The sequence below is a fragment of the Cornus florida genome, unplaced genomic scaffold (assembly GCF_030987335.1).
Source record: "Cornus florida cultivar Cherokee Brave unplaced genomic scaffold, ASM3098733v1 CherokeeBrave_3.0.0_Hap2_Chr08, whole genome shotgun sequence".
Classification (NCBI taxonomy): domain Eukaryota; kingdom Viridiplantae; phylum Streptophyta; class Magnoliopsida; order Cornales; family Cornaceae; genus Cornus; species Cornus florida.
Window position 1 is genome coordinate 54,897,695 of NW_026775578.1, and position 21,496 is coordinate 54,919,190.

A 21,496-nucleotide genomic window follows, 5' to 3' on the forward strand; every position below is an offset into this window, starting at 1 on the left:
AAATAACTTCATATATATATATATGTTTTGGAAGTTATATAGACTAACATACGGTTACGTAGATAATTTAGTGTTTAGATCTGACAAGTACATTTAAAGTACTAGGGTGGGTTATCTGGTAATTTCGACTTTGAGGGTGCTCAGTGCCATGAAACGGTGCAGTTTTTGCTGTATGCAATTTAAGCATTGGTGAGGGGGTTTTAGGTGCAATTTACCTGACTTTTATATCTCCTCAAGCCGCCGTACTTTATTGAGAGAGTTGACCAGGAAATAGTGTTGGGAAACGTGCAAGTTTTAAAAACTTTTCGAGGGATTTTCTTTCACAGATCTTGATTCATCACATAGAGACAAGTTTTATGCAAAAATAAAATATGATCTATCATTCAATTAAAAGATTGAATACTTACATCAAGGTTTGAGTAAACCTTAAATCTCTCCTCTAAAGTGAATGTTCTCACTTATTGTAGATCCCGTTTGCTAGACACCTTTTCCATGGATCTCCATCTTCTTGGTAATTGTTTTGCCTTTAGGAATCACTCATAAGCCTCCATGAATGACCTTGGAAAACTAGGCTTGTGGGAGCCTCCATTAGATGAGAACATAAACCCTAATTTTCTAGAGAGAGAAAATATTTATTCATTTTTCCTTCTATTAAAAATCACCCCCCCCCCAAATATACATAGACTATGTATATTTATAGGCAACATAAAAATAAAGAAAAGGAAACAACAAATCATTCTCCATCTCTAATTCATATGTCTCAAATCTAATATGATTCCAATATCAAGTTGGGCTATGAGTGAGAATCCATTGGGCCTATTATTTTATTGACTACAATGAATTAATAATTGGCCCGGTCCATGGACCCAATTCAATTAATTCATAAATTAATTTCTACTCCACTAAAAGAAATTAATTAAACTCCAATTAAATAATAAATAACCTCTAAGTCAATATTGCACTTTGACCCCTCTATGCATAATTAGTTATCGGATAAATAAAGCCATCAATCCGACTACTTAATTAATATATCTATTTTGGTACCTCTGATTATTTTTGGCTCGATCACAATAAAACATTTGTTTGACAAAAATAATAATTTAAATAAATAAATATAATAATAAATCATTTTGTCTAAAAACACACGAAGGCCTTCGAATTTACTTTGTGATCAACCATAATCAATACAAAATAAATACAAGTAGCAATGATGCAAATATTGAAAATATAACCCTCTAACTATTAATTACATAACTACCCAAACTGTCGGTCTAAGGATCCCAAAGAATCCGCCGAACAAATCAAAGTAATTATTAATTAATAAAAGAGTCTATACTTTTCTCATGCTTAAGAGTCAAATGCCATGACGGTGATAGGGAGTAATTGCATACGACGGCTCTCGCAATATATCTCAACCTAACGCGGATCCAGTTCAAGTCTTAATTAATTATGAGTCCATCCATAATTACCGACTATGAACAATTTATAATTACTATTTATATATCATGCATTGATTGCCATTACATACATATATATAAATATTTCTTGTAATTACATGGATACTATCAATTTCATAGTGAATCGAAACATAATACATTGAATTCACCAATTATATAAATCATAAATATTTCAGATATGTCAGGAACATATGTCACTATAATCCAGATGAGAATTTGCTATGCCAGGGCATATAAATCCCAACAGCTCCCACTTGCCCTCATAGCCAATTCAAATTGCACCTAACTCCAATGTTATCCAGATGATGATCAAAATTATTGATCAATGACACCTTTGATAATGGATCAACAAAGTTGTGTTCCAATGCAATGTTCTAACTACAAGTGCATTTTCTTGCCGGACAATATCATGTAGAACATGATACTTCCTCTCAGTGTATCTTGTTCTTCTATGGAACCTTGGGTCATTGGTTTGGACTACTTCTGCACTATTGTCACAACATAACTCAATAGGCAGGCTAGTATACTCCACAACCTCTAAATCAGTGAGATCAAACTAATAGGCTTCCTTTGCCGCCTTTAAGGCTACAATATATTCCACCTACAGGTTTGAGTCAGCAGTTAAAATCTGCTTAACAATCTACCAACTGATCTCCCTTCCATTAAGTGAACATACACTAAGTCATGAACCTCATAGTATCTACTTTTGATTAAAAATCAGAACTAGCATACCTGACTAGGGCCATAGCATCACATCCATAAATGAGTATGATATCCTTGGTCCTTCTTAGGTACTTAATGATATTTTTCACAACAGACCAGTTATCAAGTCCAGTATTGGACTGATCTCTACTGACTATCCCTACTATGTAGCAGATGTCCTGTTTGGTATAGACCATGGCATACATGAGACTCTCATATACCGAAACATATTGTTCCAGTCTCATTTGCTCAATCTCCTTTGATAGTCTTGAAAAACTACTTACTAGAGAGAGCCATCCATATCAATAAAGCAAGAACTCATTCTTTGAGTTATGCATACCAAACCTGGTCAAAACTTTATCAATGTAGGATTATTAAGATAAGCCTAATTTCCTTTTAACCTGATCTTGCAAAAGCTTGATCCTAGGAATCTAGCTTACATCCTGAAAATCCTTCATTTAAAAGTAATTGAACAACTACCTCTTTATTGATGACAAAACTTCCACATCATTCTAAATGAGTAGGATGTCATCAATATATATAAAATTAGAAAAATAATGACATTCCCTTGTACACTCATGATTTATTCACTAAGAAATCTTCTGGTATCTTTTTGTAGATTAACTTGCCTTCCATAGGAATCACCCTACTAGAAAGTTCTACAAGATCCCAGTATTTATTAGAATACATAGATTCCAATTCTGATTTCATAGTAACTCACCAAAACGATCTGTATCCACATCGGTTCACGCTTCCGTGTAGCTTACTGGGTCCAACTCATGTTTAACAGGGATGTCCATAATGGTCTCACCTAAAAACATGATTCTGTCGAATTAGATGATAATCCTCCCACTACATCAATGTACCGATGCAGAAATCGATGATGCTAACGCATTAATAGGGAATTCATATATTATTCTCAATCTCTATAATAAGTGTGTTCACATGTGGTACATCTGGTACTCATACCATATTCTCTAACATTATGCTACTAGGTATGTAATTCGTAATATGATCCTCCTATGGATAAACAGTGAGTGTAAACAATCAACTTTTATCATTGAGATCATAAAATAATCCATCCTAGTGACTTTTAGAGTAGCTATCAAATCTATCATGCGTATGATCTGTTTCCAACTTACTTGTCCATATCAAGCGCACATGTGCAAGACTACCCCATATGCGCATGTGATTCAAACTAAGATTTAGTCAAAAACACAGCTCAACGGTATCCTTGAGACAGACTAAGATGGAATGCAGTTCATAATACGCATCAATATCATTAATGCTAAACTCTTAAATGAAAGAGATAATGTGGCATAACTGATCATAGATCTAACCATGTTAAGTGGAATTCTGTTATTCCTATTTGACACCTAAATACATTTAGCGTCAATTGCGGAAAACTGGTACATAATACCCTCATTGACCATATAGTCTTTGCACTATCCCAAGAAATACTCATATCCTCGATCAGATCGAAGTGTCTTGATAAGTTTACCTAATATGTGTCCCACATCAGTCTTAACCTTCTCAGAAAATACCAAGAGTTTAAGACTTGTGTTGCATCAGATAAACTTATCCAAAACGTGAGTAATCTTGCTTGGATGTTCATAAGACCACACGTGTCAGTGTGTACCGACTCCAATTGTCCTTTATGTCTATTTCATCTGGCTGATTAAGCCCTAAGAGTTATCTATCCTTCAAAACAGGGTTCACAAGTTTGGTTTAGGCTCCCCTGCCTCACTAGGTAATTAACCTTCTTTGACCAATCTTTGAATCTTATTTTGATTGATAACAACCCAAAAATAGACGCTAAAAATACAATGAGTCGGGAATAACAAATTTTTTTCTTAACATTCAATTTAGAAGATGCAACATTAGTTTCTATATCTTGCAAATCTTAAGAGTTTATGATTATAGTATATTAACCATCTTTCAATGCACCAGAAGCAATCGCATATCTATTCAATTTTATAAAACCAGCTTTACAAAATAACAACACAGTTTTTATAAACCAAAAGTGAAATGAGAATGAGATTGCGTTTCACTTCTGTGCATAAAGATAGTTCTCTAATACTAATATCCTCATACTCTCTAATTTCAGATGTAATACTCCCACTGACTTAACTACAACCTTGGCATCAGGTCAAAAGATAAATATATATCCATATCATCAAGGCTTCTGGATTCCTGAAATCCTTACAATAAATTGCAAACATGTTTAGTGGCTCCAGAATCTATCCATCAGGAATTAATAGACGCAACCACATAACATGGCTCAATGATTAAATATATATTTTCCTATGCCACGTCATTGCTTAAACAGTTCGTCCTTTAGTGTTTTAGTTAGCGACAAAAGAAACAGTTTTCTTCGCCCTCAACATACACTGCCTTATTCCCTTTAACCTTTTTGAATACCCATGTTTTGTGCTAGCCTAGTCCTATTATCATCCTTCTTCTTTGCTTTGCCCGTCCACTTAGGCCTAGAAGAAGATGGTATAGACTAGGTTAGATTGATAGGAACACCCATACTCTTGATTATCCCTTCATCTGTTACCAATTCTATAAGAATATCAGCGAGTGTAAACTCAAACTGATTCCTTATTTAGTTCACTCTAACAGAGTCGAACAAGTTTGGTAACAAGGCAATAATCATGTCAACTTGAAACTTAGCACCCAAGTCAGCCCTATTGATCTCCAGCTAATTTTAAATAATAAACAATCATTTTTCAAAATTCGATTTCATACTGGAGTTCCTTAGGCTATCTTGATGCTATTCAAGTTTGACATAGTACTTTGGCATACTCTCTATCTAATCTCACCAAAACATCTTATTAAATTTTAACATGATGCTTGAAGAAAATAAAATAATGTAAATGTTAGCTTTGGAGCGTATTCGAGGTAAACTCTAGAATATTGCACCAAGTCATCTCATTTGCCTTATTTCACTTATTCAAAGCATTAATGTTCTCTTGGGTATCTTAAAGTAAAAGGATTAGGTTTAGAAGTAGTAAATACATTTGTACCCTTACGTTGTGAATAAAATATCTAAGTTAATTTCTCAGTCAATATTAATGAGGTCCAGTTATATTGAATATGTAAGCAAGTAGACAAATTGATTAGACATAATTCATCTGAATATAAATGCATTCATACGATATACAAGGTGAATTATTAATATTATCATGCATATTTAAAATTAAAATGAGCTTGTTAACCACATAATACAATAAATCTCAATCGAACAAGAGATCATTATCATTATTGGTGAACAATCCCTTTTAATTAATGCGGGTCCCTCAACTCTGTAGCATAATAAATCAACCAATCAATATGTCAATAACTTATCCTGTTGGAGGAGTTCATTATTACTATTATTGAGATTCATTTGCTATTAGGCGAGCACTTCCATTAAAATAATATGTGGGTCCCTTAACCACTGCATGAAAAATCGGATAACCAATACACCAATAACTTATTCGGTTGGCGAAGTTCATTATTGCTATTGACGGGCAAATCCCATCATCTCCATATCTCTTAAGACAATGCCTTGTCTATCTATATGAAATGATTCCCGATTATGTTTAGCCTTTCTAAAATCACCTAGTGTAGACCACTCCGTTGGGGAGCTAACACTATTGATTTTAGATTGAGTGTATAACATTATTAATGCTCTAATGAAAAATAAAACATTAAATATGTTGTCATTATAATCTAGACTCTTTAAATCATGCGTAGGGCCTTATTTTTAAAGATCTAATTACAATGAACATTTAATATTTTTATTTTCATGAGACAACCATTCTTGTAATATTAAGACTCTTCAAATCATGCGTGGGGCCTTATTTTTGAAGATCTAATTACAATGGTTTTAATAACGAAGGCCATGGGGTAATGTATAAAAATCCCCGCTCCCACTCAATTTTTAGTCATTAATAATTATGGTTTTCAATTTACATGATATAATGCATGCAAAACGTCTTGATTTTAATCCCATTAAATTTAGAAAATATTTGGACTTTAAATGATTCACTAATATTTAATTTGAAGCACACTTTAAAAATAATTTTTCGTTTCCCAATAAGTGCCCTCAAATTAATTAGTAATCTTATCCAATTAATTTTCATAATTTAATTAATGTAAATCAAGCCATTTAAATAAATATCATGGATCCAATGCATGAATAATAATTAATCAACAATTATCAATTACATGCATCACATACATCAATAAATGACAGATAAAGCAAATAAAAACGGCCAATGGAATCAGCTTTTAACATTTAATTGCTCTAAGAATTATACGGGCGTCCTCCAACGGCTTGTTAACACCTATAGGAAGCTGGTACGCGTCAGGAAAAACAAAATAGCACCCGCAGCCATTAAAACCTTGTTCCCAGCAGCCCCACGCGCCTCCCACGCGAGCCAAAGCTTCTCCACGCGCCTGCACGCACGAGAAGACCTTGGAAGCGCGTGGCACGCGCTGCCACGCGCCATGTGGGGCTTGAAATAGCAGGCGCGTGGTCCACACGCGCCTGGTTGAAAAATCCATTGTCCAGTTGCTGAACCTCCTGCTTTGGCTGGCGCGTGGTCCTCACGCGCCAGCTTGTAAGTCCTGTCCACTAACGGCGCGTGCAGCTTACGCGCACTCTCATTGGGTGTATTGATATTCCTTCCAATCCGTGTCACATGGGATTACGCCTCTCTAGTCACCGGAATATTGCCGGAAAATCGCCGAAAATTATAAAAAATTACAGAAAAATTAAATTTAGGCTCTAAAAATTCTAGAAAAATTTCTAAAAAATTCCAGAAAATTACTGAAGCCTAATTTAACCCTCTTGGACCTTCTTGAAGCTTCATAGCACCCTTTGATGAATATTACATAGCTTTAAATAAATATACAATTTGAAATACAATGGAAAAAATTAAATTACATCATTGAACTTTCAAACGGCTAAATCAAAGCCTTAATTACATTCATCCAAAGATAAAATTACATTCAATATTCCTATAAGCTTCATCCATGGCCCAAAACACATATCATCATCCATTCATAATTATACATACATCATCATGTATCAATATATATCAATACATTAATTCATACATCAACATACATCAATAAATAAATATATGCATATCAAAATTGGATCCATGAATGATGAATTTTCATAAAATCATGATCTCTAGTAATGAATCAAACCATGCTCTGATACCACTGTTGGGAAACGTGCAAGTTTTAAAAACTTTTCGAGGGATTTTCTTTCACAGATCTTGATTCATCACATAGAGACAAGTTTTATGCAAAAATAAAATATGATCTATGATTCAATTAAAAGATTGAATACTTACATCAAGGTTTGAGTAAACCTTAAATCTCTCCTCTAAAGTGAATGTTCTCACTTATTGTAGATCCCTTTTGCTAGACACCTTTTCCATGGATCTCCATCTTCTTGGTAATTGTTTTGCCTTTAGGAATCACTCATAAGCCTCCATGAATGACCTTGGAAAACTAGGCTTGTGAGAGCCTCCATTAGATGAGAACATAAACCCTAATTTTCTAGAGAGAGAAAATATTTATTCCTTTTTCCTTCTACTAAAAATCACCCCCCCAAATATACATAGACCATGTATATTTATAGGCAACATAAAAATAAAGAAAAGGAAACAACAAATCCTTCTCCATCTCTAATTCATATGTCTCAAATCTAATATGATTCCAATATCAAGTTGGGCTATGAGTGAGAATCCATTGGGCCTATTATTTTATTGGCTACAATGAATTAATAATTGGCCCGATCCATGGATCCAATTCAATTAATTCATAAATTAATTTCTACTCCACTAAAAGAAATTAATTAAACTCCAATTAAATAATAAATAACCTCTAAGTCAATATTGCACTTTGACCCCTCTATGCATAATTAGTTATCGGATAAATAAAGCCATCAATCCGACTACTTAATTAATATATCTATTTTGGTACCTCTGATTATTTCTGGCTCGATCACAATAAAACATTTGTTTGAAAAAAATAATAATTTAAATAAATAAATATATAATAAATCATTTTGTCTAAAAACACACGAAGGCCTTCGAATTTACTTTGTGATCAACCATAATCAATACAAAATAAATACAAGTAGCAATGATGCAAATATTGAAAATATAACTCTCTAACTATTAATTACATAACTACCCAAAGTGTCGGTCTAAGGATCCCGAAGAATCCGCCGAACAAATCAAAGTAATTATTAATTAATAAAAGAGTCTACACTTTTCTCATACTTAAGAGTCAAATGCCATGACGGTGATAGGGAGTAATTGCATACGACGGCTCTCGCAATATATCTCAACCTAACGCGGATCCAGTTCAAGTCTTAATTAATTATGAGTCCATCCATAATTACCGACTATGAACAATTTATAATTACTATTTATATATCATGCATTGATTGCCATCACATACATATATATAAATATTTCTTGTAATTACATGGACACTATCAATTTCATAGTGAGTCGAAACATAATACATTGAATTCACCAATTATATAAATCATAAATATTTCAGATATGTCAGGAACATATGTCACTATAATCCAGATGAGAATTTGCTATGCCAAGGCATATAAATCCCAACAAATAGAACTCTAGACTCTTTGTTTAGGAAAAAGATTATGTCGTTATATATATGAAGATTAGTTTTACTTATAAGGTTTGCATCGCCAATTCCGAAGTTCCAGATTATCTCAGCCTGTGAAGTAAGTTGTTTTGATTGTTCATATTTCACAGTATATATTGGATTTGGATTTGGTACTGTATAAATTAGATTTTAATATTGAAAATCTATTTATCGAATAGTTTTTTTATAAAAAAAAAAATTGTCAGTAGCAAGTTTGTTACCCTTATGATGAAAGAGATTACACCAACAACTTCATACTCGATCATAAGTTTGTAAGATTAAAAATCCCATTCAAAATTTTGCCAATTAATTGAGTATTGTAGATACGATGTAAGTTATTCTGATTATATAGATTCTTTGATTTGTTCACATTGCAGTGCTATTAAAAAAAAAAAAAAAAAAAAAAAAAAGAAGAAGAAGAAGAAGAAGACTGATGGGGTCATTGGAGGAGTCAGATTAGGCATGGCTTCCGAAGAACTTATTGGATATGATTCTGGACAATTTGGTTTCACTTTCTGAATTTGTTCGATTTGGTGCGGTTTGCAAACCATGGCAGTATGTGGCAATGGAGAACAAACTTAAATTTGTTCAAAATAAGTTTTCCAAACAAGTTCCATTCTTGATAGTGCCTTTGAAAGATAATAACGATGCCGAACGATGCAGTCTATACATCATTACTCATAATAAGCTATATGATTTTCAGTTATGGTACCTTACAAAGAGAGGATTTGTGGTTCCTCACATGTTGACTGATTGGTATAGAAAAATCCTCGAGCGTAACTCTAATGAATCCGTTCTCTGGCTCTACCATAGAGCTTCCTCTAATTGATAGTGTGGTCTCATTAAGCAAAAATGAGATTTCCTTTGAAGTTACAAAGGTTATATTGTCAGCTGACCCTGCTTCGTCTCCTAATGACTATATTGTTGCCGCCATCTATGGTATTGATTGTGACCTAGCATTTATTCGGGCAGGAGATGAAGCTTGGACTTGCATGGATAAAGAGAGATTTAGTTGCTTCAGTGATGTCATATATTATAAAGGCCAGATTTTTGCAGTTAATAGACATAGAGTCCTAATGATTGATGTTAATAGAATGGCTAGGGCTCCGCAAGTGGAGGAAAAGGAAATTGCACCGCAAATTATTCATACTGAACACATGTATCTTGTCAAATCATCTAGTGGGAAATTACTTCTTGTACAAAGGCTTTAAGAAATTGGAGACGATTCACAGCATGCAACTTCAGGGTTTAAGGTTTTCAAGATGCTCTTAGACCAATTTGAGGAGGGTTCGCATATGCTGGTTGAAGTGAAGAACTTGGGTGGAGACACCCTGTTTTTGGGAGATAATCATTCCATTTGTGTTTTAGCTTCCAAATGGCCCGGATGTGAACCTAATTCCATATACTATACTGATGATTATATTAACTGTGTATGCTATCCCCCATCTGGGCGCCATGACTTGGGTATCTTCAACATAGTGAATGAAAGTTTTGGGACGCATTACATCCTTGATCCTTTACATAACGATACGCTGCCCTCAATTTGGATTGTCCCAACCGTGTTGGGAAGTTCAGTATAGACTTAATTTGTTTCGGATGTCTTTTGGTCAATCTAATTTATTTAGTTTTTTTTTTTTTTGCTCATCATTTTTATGTGATGAAAAAATCTATTTTTATCTCTTGCTGTAGCAAATGTGAGATCACATTTGTAAGACTTAATTTGTTTAGCTTTTTATTGAGCACTCGATTAATGAGTAGTCGTGTTGATAAGTTTTTATATGTATGGCTGTTACAGTAGTTCTTTAAAGCATGTGAAGAATGCTTAGATATTCTTTATTAAAATGATTTGTCAGATTTATATACAATATATCTGTTACCAATGCATTAGTTTGTTGGTTTAAATGATTAGATATAATTTCGTGCAGACCTTAGTATTTCTGATATCATTCTGTTAATGACGAAAGCTACGGAGGCCAAAACCGAACAATGTGAATCTAGTAATCAATTTTTTTAAATAAAAAAAAAATTATTTTATTTTATTTCTTACACAAGTTTTCTCTTTCTTTAAATTAGTCCCTCACCCTTGTATGGCCTGGATCTGCTAGTAACTCTTTTCCAAAATCTTTTAGTGCACGAAAGATGGTCTTTTGCATGTGTGGTTGCTAGATTGAGTATTCCTACGGTGAGAATTTTCATCGGGCGACACTGTAAATCTCTTAGAATGTCTATCTGATTCTATTAATGACGAAAGCTGGGTCAGAAACTCCCACCCTGTCTTGGGCCCATTATCAGATTCACTGGACTATTATTGATTGTCCAAAGGATTGGCCCATGTTTGCTTCGGTGGGCTCTATGTAAAACCCAACGAAATCTCTTATTTTGTCTTTTAGTTTTCAGGCCCACGTTCTTCAGAAACTCAGGACAAATCTTCAATTTAGAATTAGAATACGAAAAAATTTAATTCAAAAATTTAATTAAATTTTTTTTTTTTAATAGAATTATAAGCCACTAATTTGATCTTTCCAAACGCAACTTTGTTGTGGAAAGCCACAAACTACTTATCACTGTGTCAAAAAAACTAAGAAAAAGTTTTATTGAATACTGAAAATGTTGGTTATGGTTTGTTTAGCTAGTGCTAACTCGATATAGATGGGATGGTTCTCCAAGATTATGAAACATTGAGACCTGTGCTAACACTTTACATATATATATATATATATATATAGTGCTCGATTACCACATAAAAGTCTACCCTCACCATTTCTTTTTCAGTAACCACTATCTGTGTTTTTTGTGTTACAGTTTGAAATTTACATGAAAAATAAATAAATGGGAAGACAAAATTGAAATTCTCTTAAAGCTCATCATGCAAAATGTTACAGTTTCGTCGGGTAAATCTGTTTAAGGATTTTGTAAAGTGGAATGGCATTTGGATGCAAATGTGCTCAACGTCTACATGAACATGCTTCTTCAATGGGCGCAGCTTGATCTCATAGAGCTTCGGCCATAGTTTTCCGGTCACTGCACACAAAATGTAACACCAGGTTTTTTGATGGTGAAAACTCTCTAGGTAACTAGTGAAAAGGGCCAGAAATCAATTTTATCAATTTCCTAATATAGCTATAACATAATAAATAATTAAAATAAAACAAATTAATCTAAGAAAGATCCTTGGCCCGTGCACCGGACTTTGTTTTTCCTTGAAGGGCAACCGAGAATGTGGATATACTTCTACAAGTCACCAAGAGGAGGTCAATGAAACATAAAAGGAGCAATCCCGGTGCAAAAGGCTTCCGCCATTATAATTGTACACATGACAAATGTATGCAAACTTACCATTAATTTGCTGGTTTAGACTATTAGATCTAATGCTTCCGCCATTATAATTGTACACATGACAAATGTATGCAAACTTACCATTAATTTGCTGGTTTAGACGATTAGATCTAATTTCGTGCAGACCTTGGTATTTCTGATATCATTTAAATGACGAAAGCTGCATAGGCCAAAAATTGATTACACATGTTTAGTAATCAATTTTAAAAATATATATATATATATATATATATATATATATTTTATTTTATTTCTTACACGTGTTTTCTCTTTCTTTAAATTAGTCCCTCATCCCTTGTATGGCCTGGATCGGCTAGTAAATCTTTTCCAAAAACCTTTTAGTGCATGAAAGATGGTATTGTGCGGGTGTGGTTGCTCGATTGAGTATTCCTGCAGTGAGAATTTTCGTATGTTTATCAGTAATTGTTATTTTGTTTATATATATTTCCTTATTATGATATCTATCCCTATAAAACAATTTTTTGGAAATAAAACCCTATCCTTCTTGTATTAGGATTCTTGGAACCTTTCCTGATTAGGGAAGGAATATTTTTTGGGAAGGTAATATTCCTTCCCTATATATATATATATATATATATATATTTGGAATATTTTTTTGGGGAAGGTAATGATAAGGAATGAAATTATATATATATATTTGGAAAGGAATATATTTTTTGGGAAGGTAATGATAAGGAATGAAATTATAAGCAACTATACATACATATTTTGTCTGCAGATTCAACACAGCCTCATAAATCCCATTGTACTCATCCTTAATTGTGAAGTTTAAGATTAGGTAAGTTCTTTTAATTATTCATATTCCTTCTTTCATGAAATGATAATTATAACCCTAACTAAATAATTTTTACTTTTTCAATGACAAAATTGTCCTATTTTATTTATTTTCCTTATCTCTAATCTTTATTATTTTAGATCTCTACAAGACAAAAAATAATTGAATTTTTTTTTTTTTTTTTATGGGACCAAAAAATAAAAAATTTATGTTAAATAAATTGACTCTTTTGACCAGACAAATAAAATAAAAAGTAACCATTAAAAAAATTATCTCTTGACATGAAAGAAAAAACCAAGAAAAAAATATTTGTTGAAGAAATTATATTTTTTGTCACCCCCAAAGAAAAATATATATATATGAAAAGAAGAGGATTATATATATATATATATATATATATATATCTAAATTGAATAAATTATCCCTAGCCAATCAAGAACAAACACAATAAGTAACCAAAGTAAAATAAAAATAAAAACAGGATCAAAAGAGTATTAATTCCTAATTGATTTCCAAAATACGACGTTGCCAAATTCCCAGCAATGGCGCCAAAACTTAGTGTGATCGTCGTGGACCAAAACATGCAAAAGATGATGTGTAGTGTGGCCAAGTTTAAACTTAGAGATTGCTATTACCACTACTAATTAATAAATGTAGCTAGAGTGAGTAGGGATCGTCCTAAGGGAAATGTAGTGTATTTAACTTGGAAATCAATGTCGGATTAGCAGGTCGAATGATTAAAAGATAGTTTTGATTGGTTAATTAAACTACAATTTAAGCTAAGTAAATGTAATGCAAATCAATTAAAGTAAAGTGAAGTGTAGAGAATATAAGAGAAGAGTCTTGGGACTTAGAGTTCACCACTAAGCATTACTTTCCTAGACATTCAATGTTTAATAGATTAGGGGGATTATATGTTGCAATAACAGTGTGTGTCATTAATTGAATCAACAAGCATAGATGGCCAATTAAGTATACATTATCTAACCAAACTAGTGAATAGCACAATATATCAAATCAAGCTATTAGTCCTTCCCTTAAGTCCACAATTAATGCACATCATCAAATTAGAGAAATATACTACTTGTATTCATGAGCATGGAACATTAACACAACAAGCATGGATTATCCACCTATCTAAGAAAATAAGGCAACTACACTACAACTAAACTAGTGACATGAAATTAAACTAATTAAACTAAGGGTGTAGCACAATCCATCAAGAAATAAGTATGAACCATCAAATAAACCACAAGAGTAATCTATTTAAGTACCATGCCTTGATCATCACTAGATTCATAATATCAACACACATAGACATGCATCAATGTCACAAAATCTAGAAATAAACACATGAACATTCATCCTAGCATACATAGACATATGGATAGAATTAAATGATCAATCGGAAGTATTAAACTACACAAATCATTGTAGAACAAAGATTCATATATATAAGATGTCAAGACAATAATTACAACACAAATCCCCTTAAATTACAAAACATCAAAGTCTAGGTTGCATGCTTAAGGCTATCTCTAGCTCCAAGAGAATGGTTTAGCCACTCATTGATATAGTCATCCAACCCTCAAGGGCTATCTCTACGGTAGAAATGATCTTCTTCTTCTTAGTAGAAACCATAAATGAGTGGAAGAACTCTCCTAAATGGTGTGTCTCTCTCTTTAATCTCTAAACTCGTCCAACCTCTAGCTTCTATCTAATTGTATCTATTGTTGTATATCTCCTTCAAATGGCTAAAATCCTTATATAGGTAGCTCAAATGTCACACCCAATGGTCAGACCTCGTGCACTAGGACCTCTAAATGATTGCATCATGAGCACACCTTTTAATTGGCTGGAACTCTATTTTTCGCATACTTGAGGAGGTTCGATTGATCACAAAGGTGCTTTAATCAATCGAACTATGGTGGCGCCTTTTTGGAATAAAGACAAAACTGAGATATTTTCAGAGGATTTTGGGAAAAGGACAAAAGTGGTAGGTGGAGATAAGATCAAAAATATTCGATCGATCGAAGGAATGTTGGATCGATCAAAAAAGGAAATTTCTTGAGGATAAGGACAAAAGGCTCGATCCATCATTGCATGGTTGGAACAATCACAATGTGATCGATTGGAGCTTGGTTCAATCGATCGAAGAAGGCTGTTTTTCACCACTTTGCTCCTTTCTTCCACTAAGTTTGAGATTGCATCTTTTATGCTCTAATCCAGCTGAATTAACTTATTTTGGGAATAAGTGCGTGAAAAGGGAAATAATATGAAATTAGACTAAAATGAAAAAATAGGATAGAATAAGGTCCTAGAATGCTCAAACTTAAGGGGTTTAAATGCGCACTTTTTAGCGCTTATCAAGGGCATAGCTTAGAAATTCATTGTAGGCCTGCAAGTAGGTTGCTTCTGTTGAGGGGTCTGAGTTTATAAATCTTTTCGGTTTGAGCTTATCCGAGATCAATGCTTTTATTGTTTTGTGGGCTGCCAACTTTTTCTCACATTTGTTTGTCAATTCAACTGGGATGGATGCATGGTTTCATTTTCGAATTTCTATTGAAATGTTTAGCAAATGAAAGCAGGATTGATTATTTTGTTCTTATACTTGTGTACCGGATGAGTTCTCTAAAGCAAAATTTTAGTTCCTTAATCAAATTTAAGTAATCTGGTTTTTCAGTTTTTAATTTTTTCTGTTAATGATATATATACATATTCTTAAACAGTTTTGATACAATTGCATACCAATGAAGAAAAGGGTTTTGAGATTCTTTTGTCTAAATCCGAGGATAGTACACTTATTAATTCTTTAAAAATAAGATGTTGACTTTATTCAATGACTTTAAATGTATGAGCATGGGAAATGTACTAAATTTATCATGATTTCAAGAATATAATGAGTTTATTCATAAGAGACTTATTACTTGTGATGCTACACCAGGTTTCTTGGTGGCTTTTTGGCTAATTGTTGGGGTGGTAAATTTTGACATGACTCCTAAACACGGCTAGAATGTGACACGAGTTAAGTGAGTTTGGATTTACATTAAACGGGTTCGGGTCGTAAACGGATAAACATAATTAATCCCGTTTAATTAATCGTGTTGTGTTTGGATGGAGAGATTCAACTATTTTATACGTATTTAACTATTTAGGTTCCATATGATAATTTAAAGAATTATGTAACGTTTTCGATTTTAGGCATTTTTCATTTTTTCGAATATACTGTCGCCGCAAGGGCATTTTCGTCTTTTCATGTCTTGCGTGCAGGGATTGTAGTAGAGCCCAATTGCATTTGTGCATTTTAATTTATGTGGATTAAGTGGTATTTATATGTGGTGCATTTATGTGTATGAGGTGTAAAATGAAAGTAAAAGAAAAAGGGAAAAGAAAATAAAATTGGTGGGACCCACCACTAACCACATAAGTGGTCTAGAAACCCATTTTTGGCTTTCTCACTTTCTCTCTCCCATAACCCTCCCTTCCTCTCTTCTCTTCTTCATTTTTCTTTTTCATTTTTGTACCAAACTTTAAGTTTGGATTCCTCTCTCATTACTTAGAGATTTTGGGTGCCGTTTGAGGCAAATCGGAGAGCACGACAAGCTCTATGTGTGTGTACCAACAATTTCAGTTTTGGTGCCTCCTTGTGCATTCAAATTTGAAGACCATTTTAAGGGTTTTGTGCAATCTAGATGTAGGGGTTCTCAATCCACGAAGTTCTTGCGCTTTAGTGAATTAATCTACTTGAATTGTGCCTTAGCATGCTTAGTTGCTTTGATTTTAGTTTAAAATGACTTAATTAAGGATATGTGAATTTGTATGAAGATGTGTTAACTTGATTGTATATAGAAGCATGCTATATATTGAGTTTTGTGTTCATTGTGTTGCTAATATACTATAAATGATGTATGAAGGACATGCCTAAGTGTTGAATTTATAATTCCATTATGCTATTTCTATTGTGTAAAAGCATATTGTAGCTTCCTTAGATGTTCTTATGAATTGTGTTAACTAATTAAATTTGAGCTAATTGTGAGATGATGAACATTGGCATGACATAAATGCATCTATGCATTTACATTGGGCAAGAAATGGGACGAATTGATTTTGAAAAAAAAATGGGAAGTTTTGGGAAAGAATGTATTGATGAAAGTGTTTTGATAAAACCCGGTCGCTGCGGAGTCACCAACGGGCCGGTAGGTTAATGTAACCTGGAGGGAACTAGGGAGATTGCCCTAGCGTGGTTGAGCTATCTAGGCCCCATAATGACGCTGCGGAGTCACCAAAGGTCAGGGACAGTAGCCAATCCTTCTCTCGGCGCTGCGGAGTCACCAAAGGGGTTTACATTAACAGTTTGAAAGAGATGGTTTTGAGAAAGAAAATGAGGAGCGACATTGGCATGCATTTGCATTCCATGGCATTGCATTGTTTGTATTAGAGTTTGGTTGGAACGTTGTATTACCCCAATATTGTATGATCCCCATTCACATTGACCTATTCTATGTTTGGATTCACGGGGACACAAGAGGCATGTCTTGAGCGTCACCTACTGAGCAAATTGCTCACCCCACTATATTATTATAATTTTTTTAGGTCATGGCACGGAAATGGAGGATGAAAATCCACCGCAAGCTTGACAATTGTTAGAAGATGACTTTTTTTGCTATTTTGTAATTAGCCATTAGATGTATAATTATAGTTTTGGGAATGTAATTTTGTTGGAGGGATGATCATGAGGTGTTGAAACTTGAGGTTCTTGTATTGAAAAGTAAGTCAGTTTAGGGGTGATCCTAGTATTCAGGAAGAAAGTGGTGATTGATTGCATTTTTTATGGTTCTAAGGAGACAGTTGGGTGATGAGCATTTTAGATTCTTATGCTCACTTTGTTTGCGGATTTGTTGGTATGGCATTGACGTGTGGATGATCCTTTCTAGTGGTAAATAGTGGTTGTTATGGGGAGTAGTGAGCGTTATGCTTATTCTTTGTTTACAATGATATTATCTCGAGGATGGTTGGAAAAAAATCTTTTAGTAGTGACTTGATGGTTTGATGGGGTAATAGGTTTGAACGGTTGTTGGAATGAGTGACAGTGGAGGTGTTATGATGTCATGGTGTGATGTTTAGTACTGATGAGCATGATGGTTTCAGGTATGATCCGAAGACGGACTAGGGATTGTGAGTCGTTTGTTGTGCGTTGTCAGATAGGTGATGGGTTGTGTGTTAGTTGAAAAAAATTGGGAACAGTTTAGTCTCTCGAGTTAGTGAGGGCAGTGTTACCAGGTAGGCACTTTTTATTTGGCGAGTCGTGGGTTGATGTGACTGGCGTCGCGAGTCTTGCTCCTTGTGTCCCTGTAACGTGAGCGTTGGTGCTCTTATTTGATTGGTTTTGGTAAGCATAGGTGTTGCCGGGTAACGTATGCAAGGTTCCGATGTTGACTGTGTATGACGGTCCATTTGTGGCGAGGTCACCTAGAGTTGCGGACGTAGTTCTGTATGTGCTTCCTAGTTGGTCCTTCTCCTTGTATATAAAGAGTTTAATTCATTTTAAGTGAGATTGGGTGTCCATGGTTGGACAATTGATGAATAACGTGTGATAGGTGGTCAGGTGCACATAAGCGTGAGTCGTTAGTATCTTGCGAGAACAGGGCTTATTGGCCTTTTCGTTGTTTTAGTCATGCAAGGACGTCGTTGTTGTGAGTCTTGTCTTTGTTCAGAGGTTGTGCACGTCCGTGGTGGTCAGGCTTGTGAGTGATTTGTTGTGCTGTTGGGGTTCATCGGTAGAGGTACTTGTTGAATGGGTCGACTCACTCCTACAGATGGAGGTGGAGTCTTTAAGTTTTATAGTGCTTGTTCTGAGAGTGGTTCCGACTGGTGGAATGACAGGCACGGGTTGTCAAGTAAGAGTTGTGTTTCCGATGTTTAGTACTATCGGTAATAGCTAAAGAATGTGTTGTGAATGGTAGTTTGAGGATGATTAGGCGATGTGGTTTAAGTTGTATATCTTGATGCTTTTATTGATGTCTGAATTGAGCAGTGACTTGAGGACCAATGTGGGTATCATTTGAATGCTAAGTAGCTAGAGGGAGAATGTGTGATCTCATCAAGGAATAATAGGAATGATTGACTTTGGTCTCGAGGTTTTCAGCATGAAATGATCGTATTGAGTGTTTTGAAGAGGTCAGAATCGAATCGAATAAGGTTATGAAGTTGATTACGTGTTCTGGGTGTTATGAGGTGACTGAAAGGCTTTTAGGTTGATTGATGATTGTGGTATTGGCGATGTGTTACTTTGGTTTGTTAGGATTGTGTGATCGAGGAATGATTATCGTGTTGTTTTTAGCATATTGTTTTGTGACTATATGGTTATTGAGGTTATGTAGAGCGATAGATTGATTAGGAAATGGATCTTATAGTTGTTTTGTGGACTGTATAGGGTTGAGTTTGAGGTTTAGACCTGAGGACAAGAACAATGTCGGTGTCGAGATCGGATTGAGGATGAGAATGGCCTGGCCAACCATTTCTCTTGAGTCAATTCCTCTTTGACACGATGTCGGGTCAAAGGTCAATGATCTTTCTGACTTGTTAGTGATAGTGGGAGTATGGTACTGTGCGTTGTGTTGGTATGACAATGTGAACTTACATGATTTATCTTGGGTTATAAAAGGTGTTACAAGGTATTGGGTGTTTGATAACGGGTTGGTGATACAATTGATCGGTTGATCAACTATACATCAACCTTCGCAATAGCACAAATCATTGTAAAATAGGGCTATTGGTCGGGTAAGTCGAACCACTGGGACTGCACTAGTCTATGGCAACCTAAGTGTCTAGAATTGTTCTTAGAATGATAAGGGGTAATAAGGGTTTGTTTGATGGTCACTAAACTAGGAATTCAAAGTGCATAAAACAATAGTGTGCTAGGAAGTAAAGAGATAGAACAATAGAGAAGAGACTAGGGAATTGACTTCACCATAAGTCATATAAACATGCCTAATTGCAATTAACTTGGGGAACAAAGTATAGATGCAACCATGATATGTAGAAATGCAAGACAACTACAATATCTTCAAGAAGTTCACACATTCAAGAATTAAGTATAATCCATCAAAGGTTGGCATAAGTCATCTATCTAAACTAGGGTATAGAATGAAGTATCCTTCCTAAGTTATGAACTATCAAAGTCCTCAATTTGTGTGGTAAGTGCACATGAAGTCAAGAACTAAGCCATAATCCATCAAAGGTTTCCCTAAGCCATGGACTATTAAATTTCTTAGACAAAATGCCATTAAAACCATTGTATAATCTCATCTTCATTCTCACTATAAAGATGTCAGTAGCATAATCATGAAGAAACAATTTATAAGACAAGAAAAGAGTCTCTACAAGATTAAATATGGAATGAAACACAAATACATCAAAGTGTATCTCTAGATTAAACAACTTGTTACATAAATGCAAAGTTCCCCAAATATAAACACAATTAATACATATTTACTTGACAAGGGTTACATCAACACCCTAAGAAAAGGTTTAGTTACCCATGGTAGCTCTAGATGAAGGAGGAAGCAAGGCATCCAACTCTATTTTCGTGCTCCCTTGTGTTGGCTTGAAGAACTCCTCTTTCTTGCTCTCTTTTCTCTCCTCTAATCTTGTAGAATATGAAGGATAATCTATTGTGTGGTCCTCCCTCTCTCTTATCAAGCTCAAGTCAAGTCTCTCCTCCCTCCAAGGAACACCTCCAACCACTTCATAAAGAAGGAAGATGGCATTGAGGAAACCAATGTGCAAGTGGCTGAAATTGAGCCATTTCTGAGTGCAATCTGCCTGATTTTCGAGCACTCGAAGAGTGGTCTCGAGCACTCTAAATTAGTGTAATGTGCAACATGCTCTTCTTGTTCAGCACTGACCTACTTTGGTAAAACTGCTATACCTTTGTGCCCTGAACTCCGAATGATGATCTGTTTAAAGATTTGGAGAGCTGATTCAGTGCTTTAAAAACTTCATGTTTTGATGAAGACCCAATTCTCAAGTCTGGTTGGTCGAAAATGGGGAGAAAGGCAGTACTTTAGTGCTGCCAGGCAGTTCTGCACACCTCTATTAAGAAGATCATAACTCTCTGCTCCGAACTCCGAATGACAAACCGCTTGAAGATTTGGAAAGTTGATTCACAGCTCTAAATCTTTCATGTTATGATGGAAGTCCAGTTCTTGAGTTTTCTAGGTCGAAAAGGGTAACAAAATTCAGGTTCTACTGCTGCCTGAAATTCAGAATTGGCACCCTTTTTGTTCAAAATTCCACAAGGCATCATTTTTGCTTCCTTTTTGCACTTTAACCTGAAAATGCACAAAAACATGCAAATGGAGTTAATCTACATAAAATAATCAATTAATTGACTTTGTTAATGTAATTTAGGGCGCTTGAATATACAGTATTCAGCGCTTATCACACCCCCAAACTTACATTTTGCTAGTCCCTTAGCAAAACTAAAATGCAAAGCTCAATGGAATGAAAAATATGG

At 34.5% G+C, this 21,496-nt stretch overlaps 1 protein-coding gene across 1 annotated transcript; it reads left to right on the top strand.

Annotated features, from left to right (window-relative positions):
• The first annotated feature begins 9,631 nt into the window (after window positions 1-9,631).
• On the top strand, window positions 9,632-10,057 carry LOC132270292 (uncharacterized). Its single transcript, XM_059771477.1, has one exon. It carries the CDS (start codon window positions 9,632-9,634, stop codon window positions 10,055-10,057), a length of 426 nt encoding a protein of 141 aa, XP_059627460.1.
• Window positions 10,058-21,496: the final 11,439 nt, after the last annotated feature.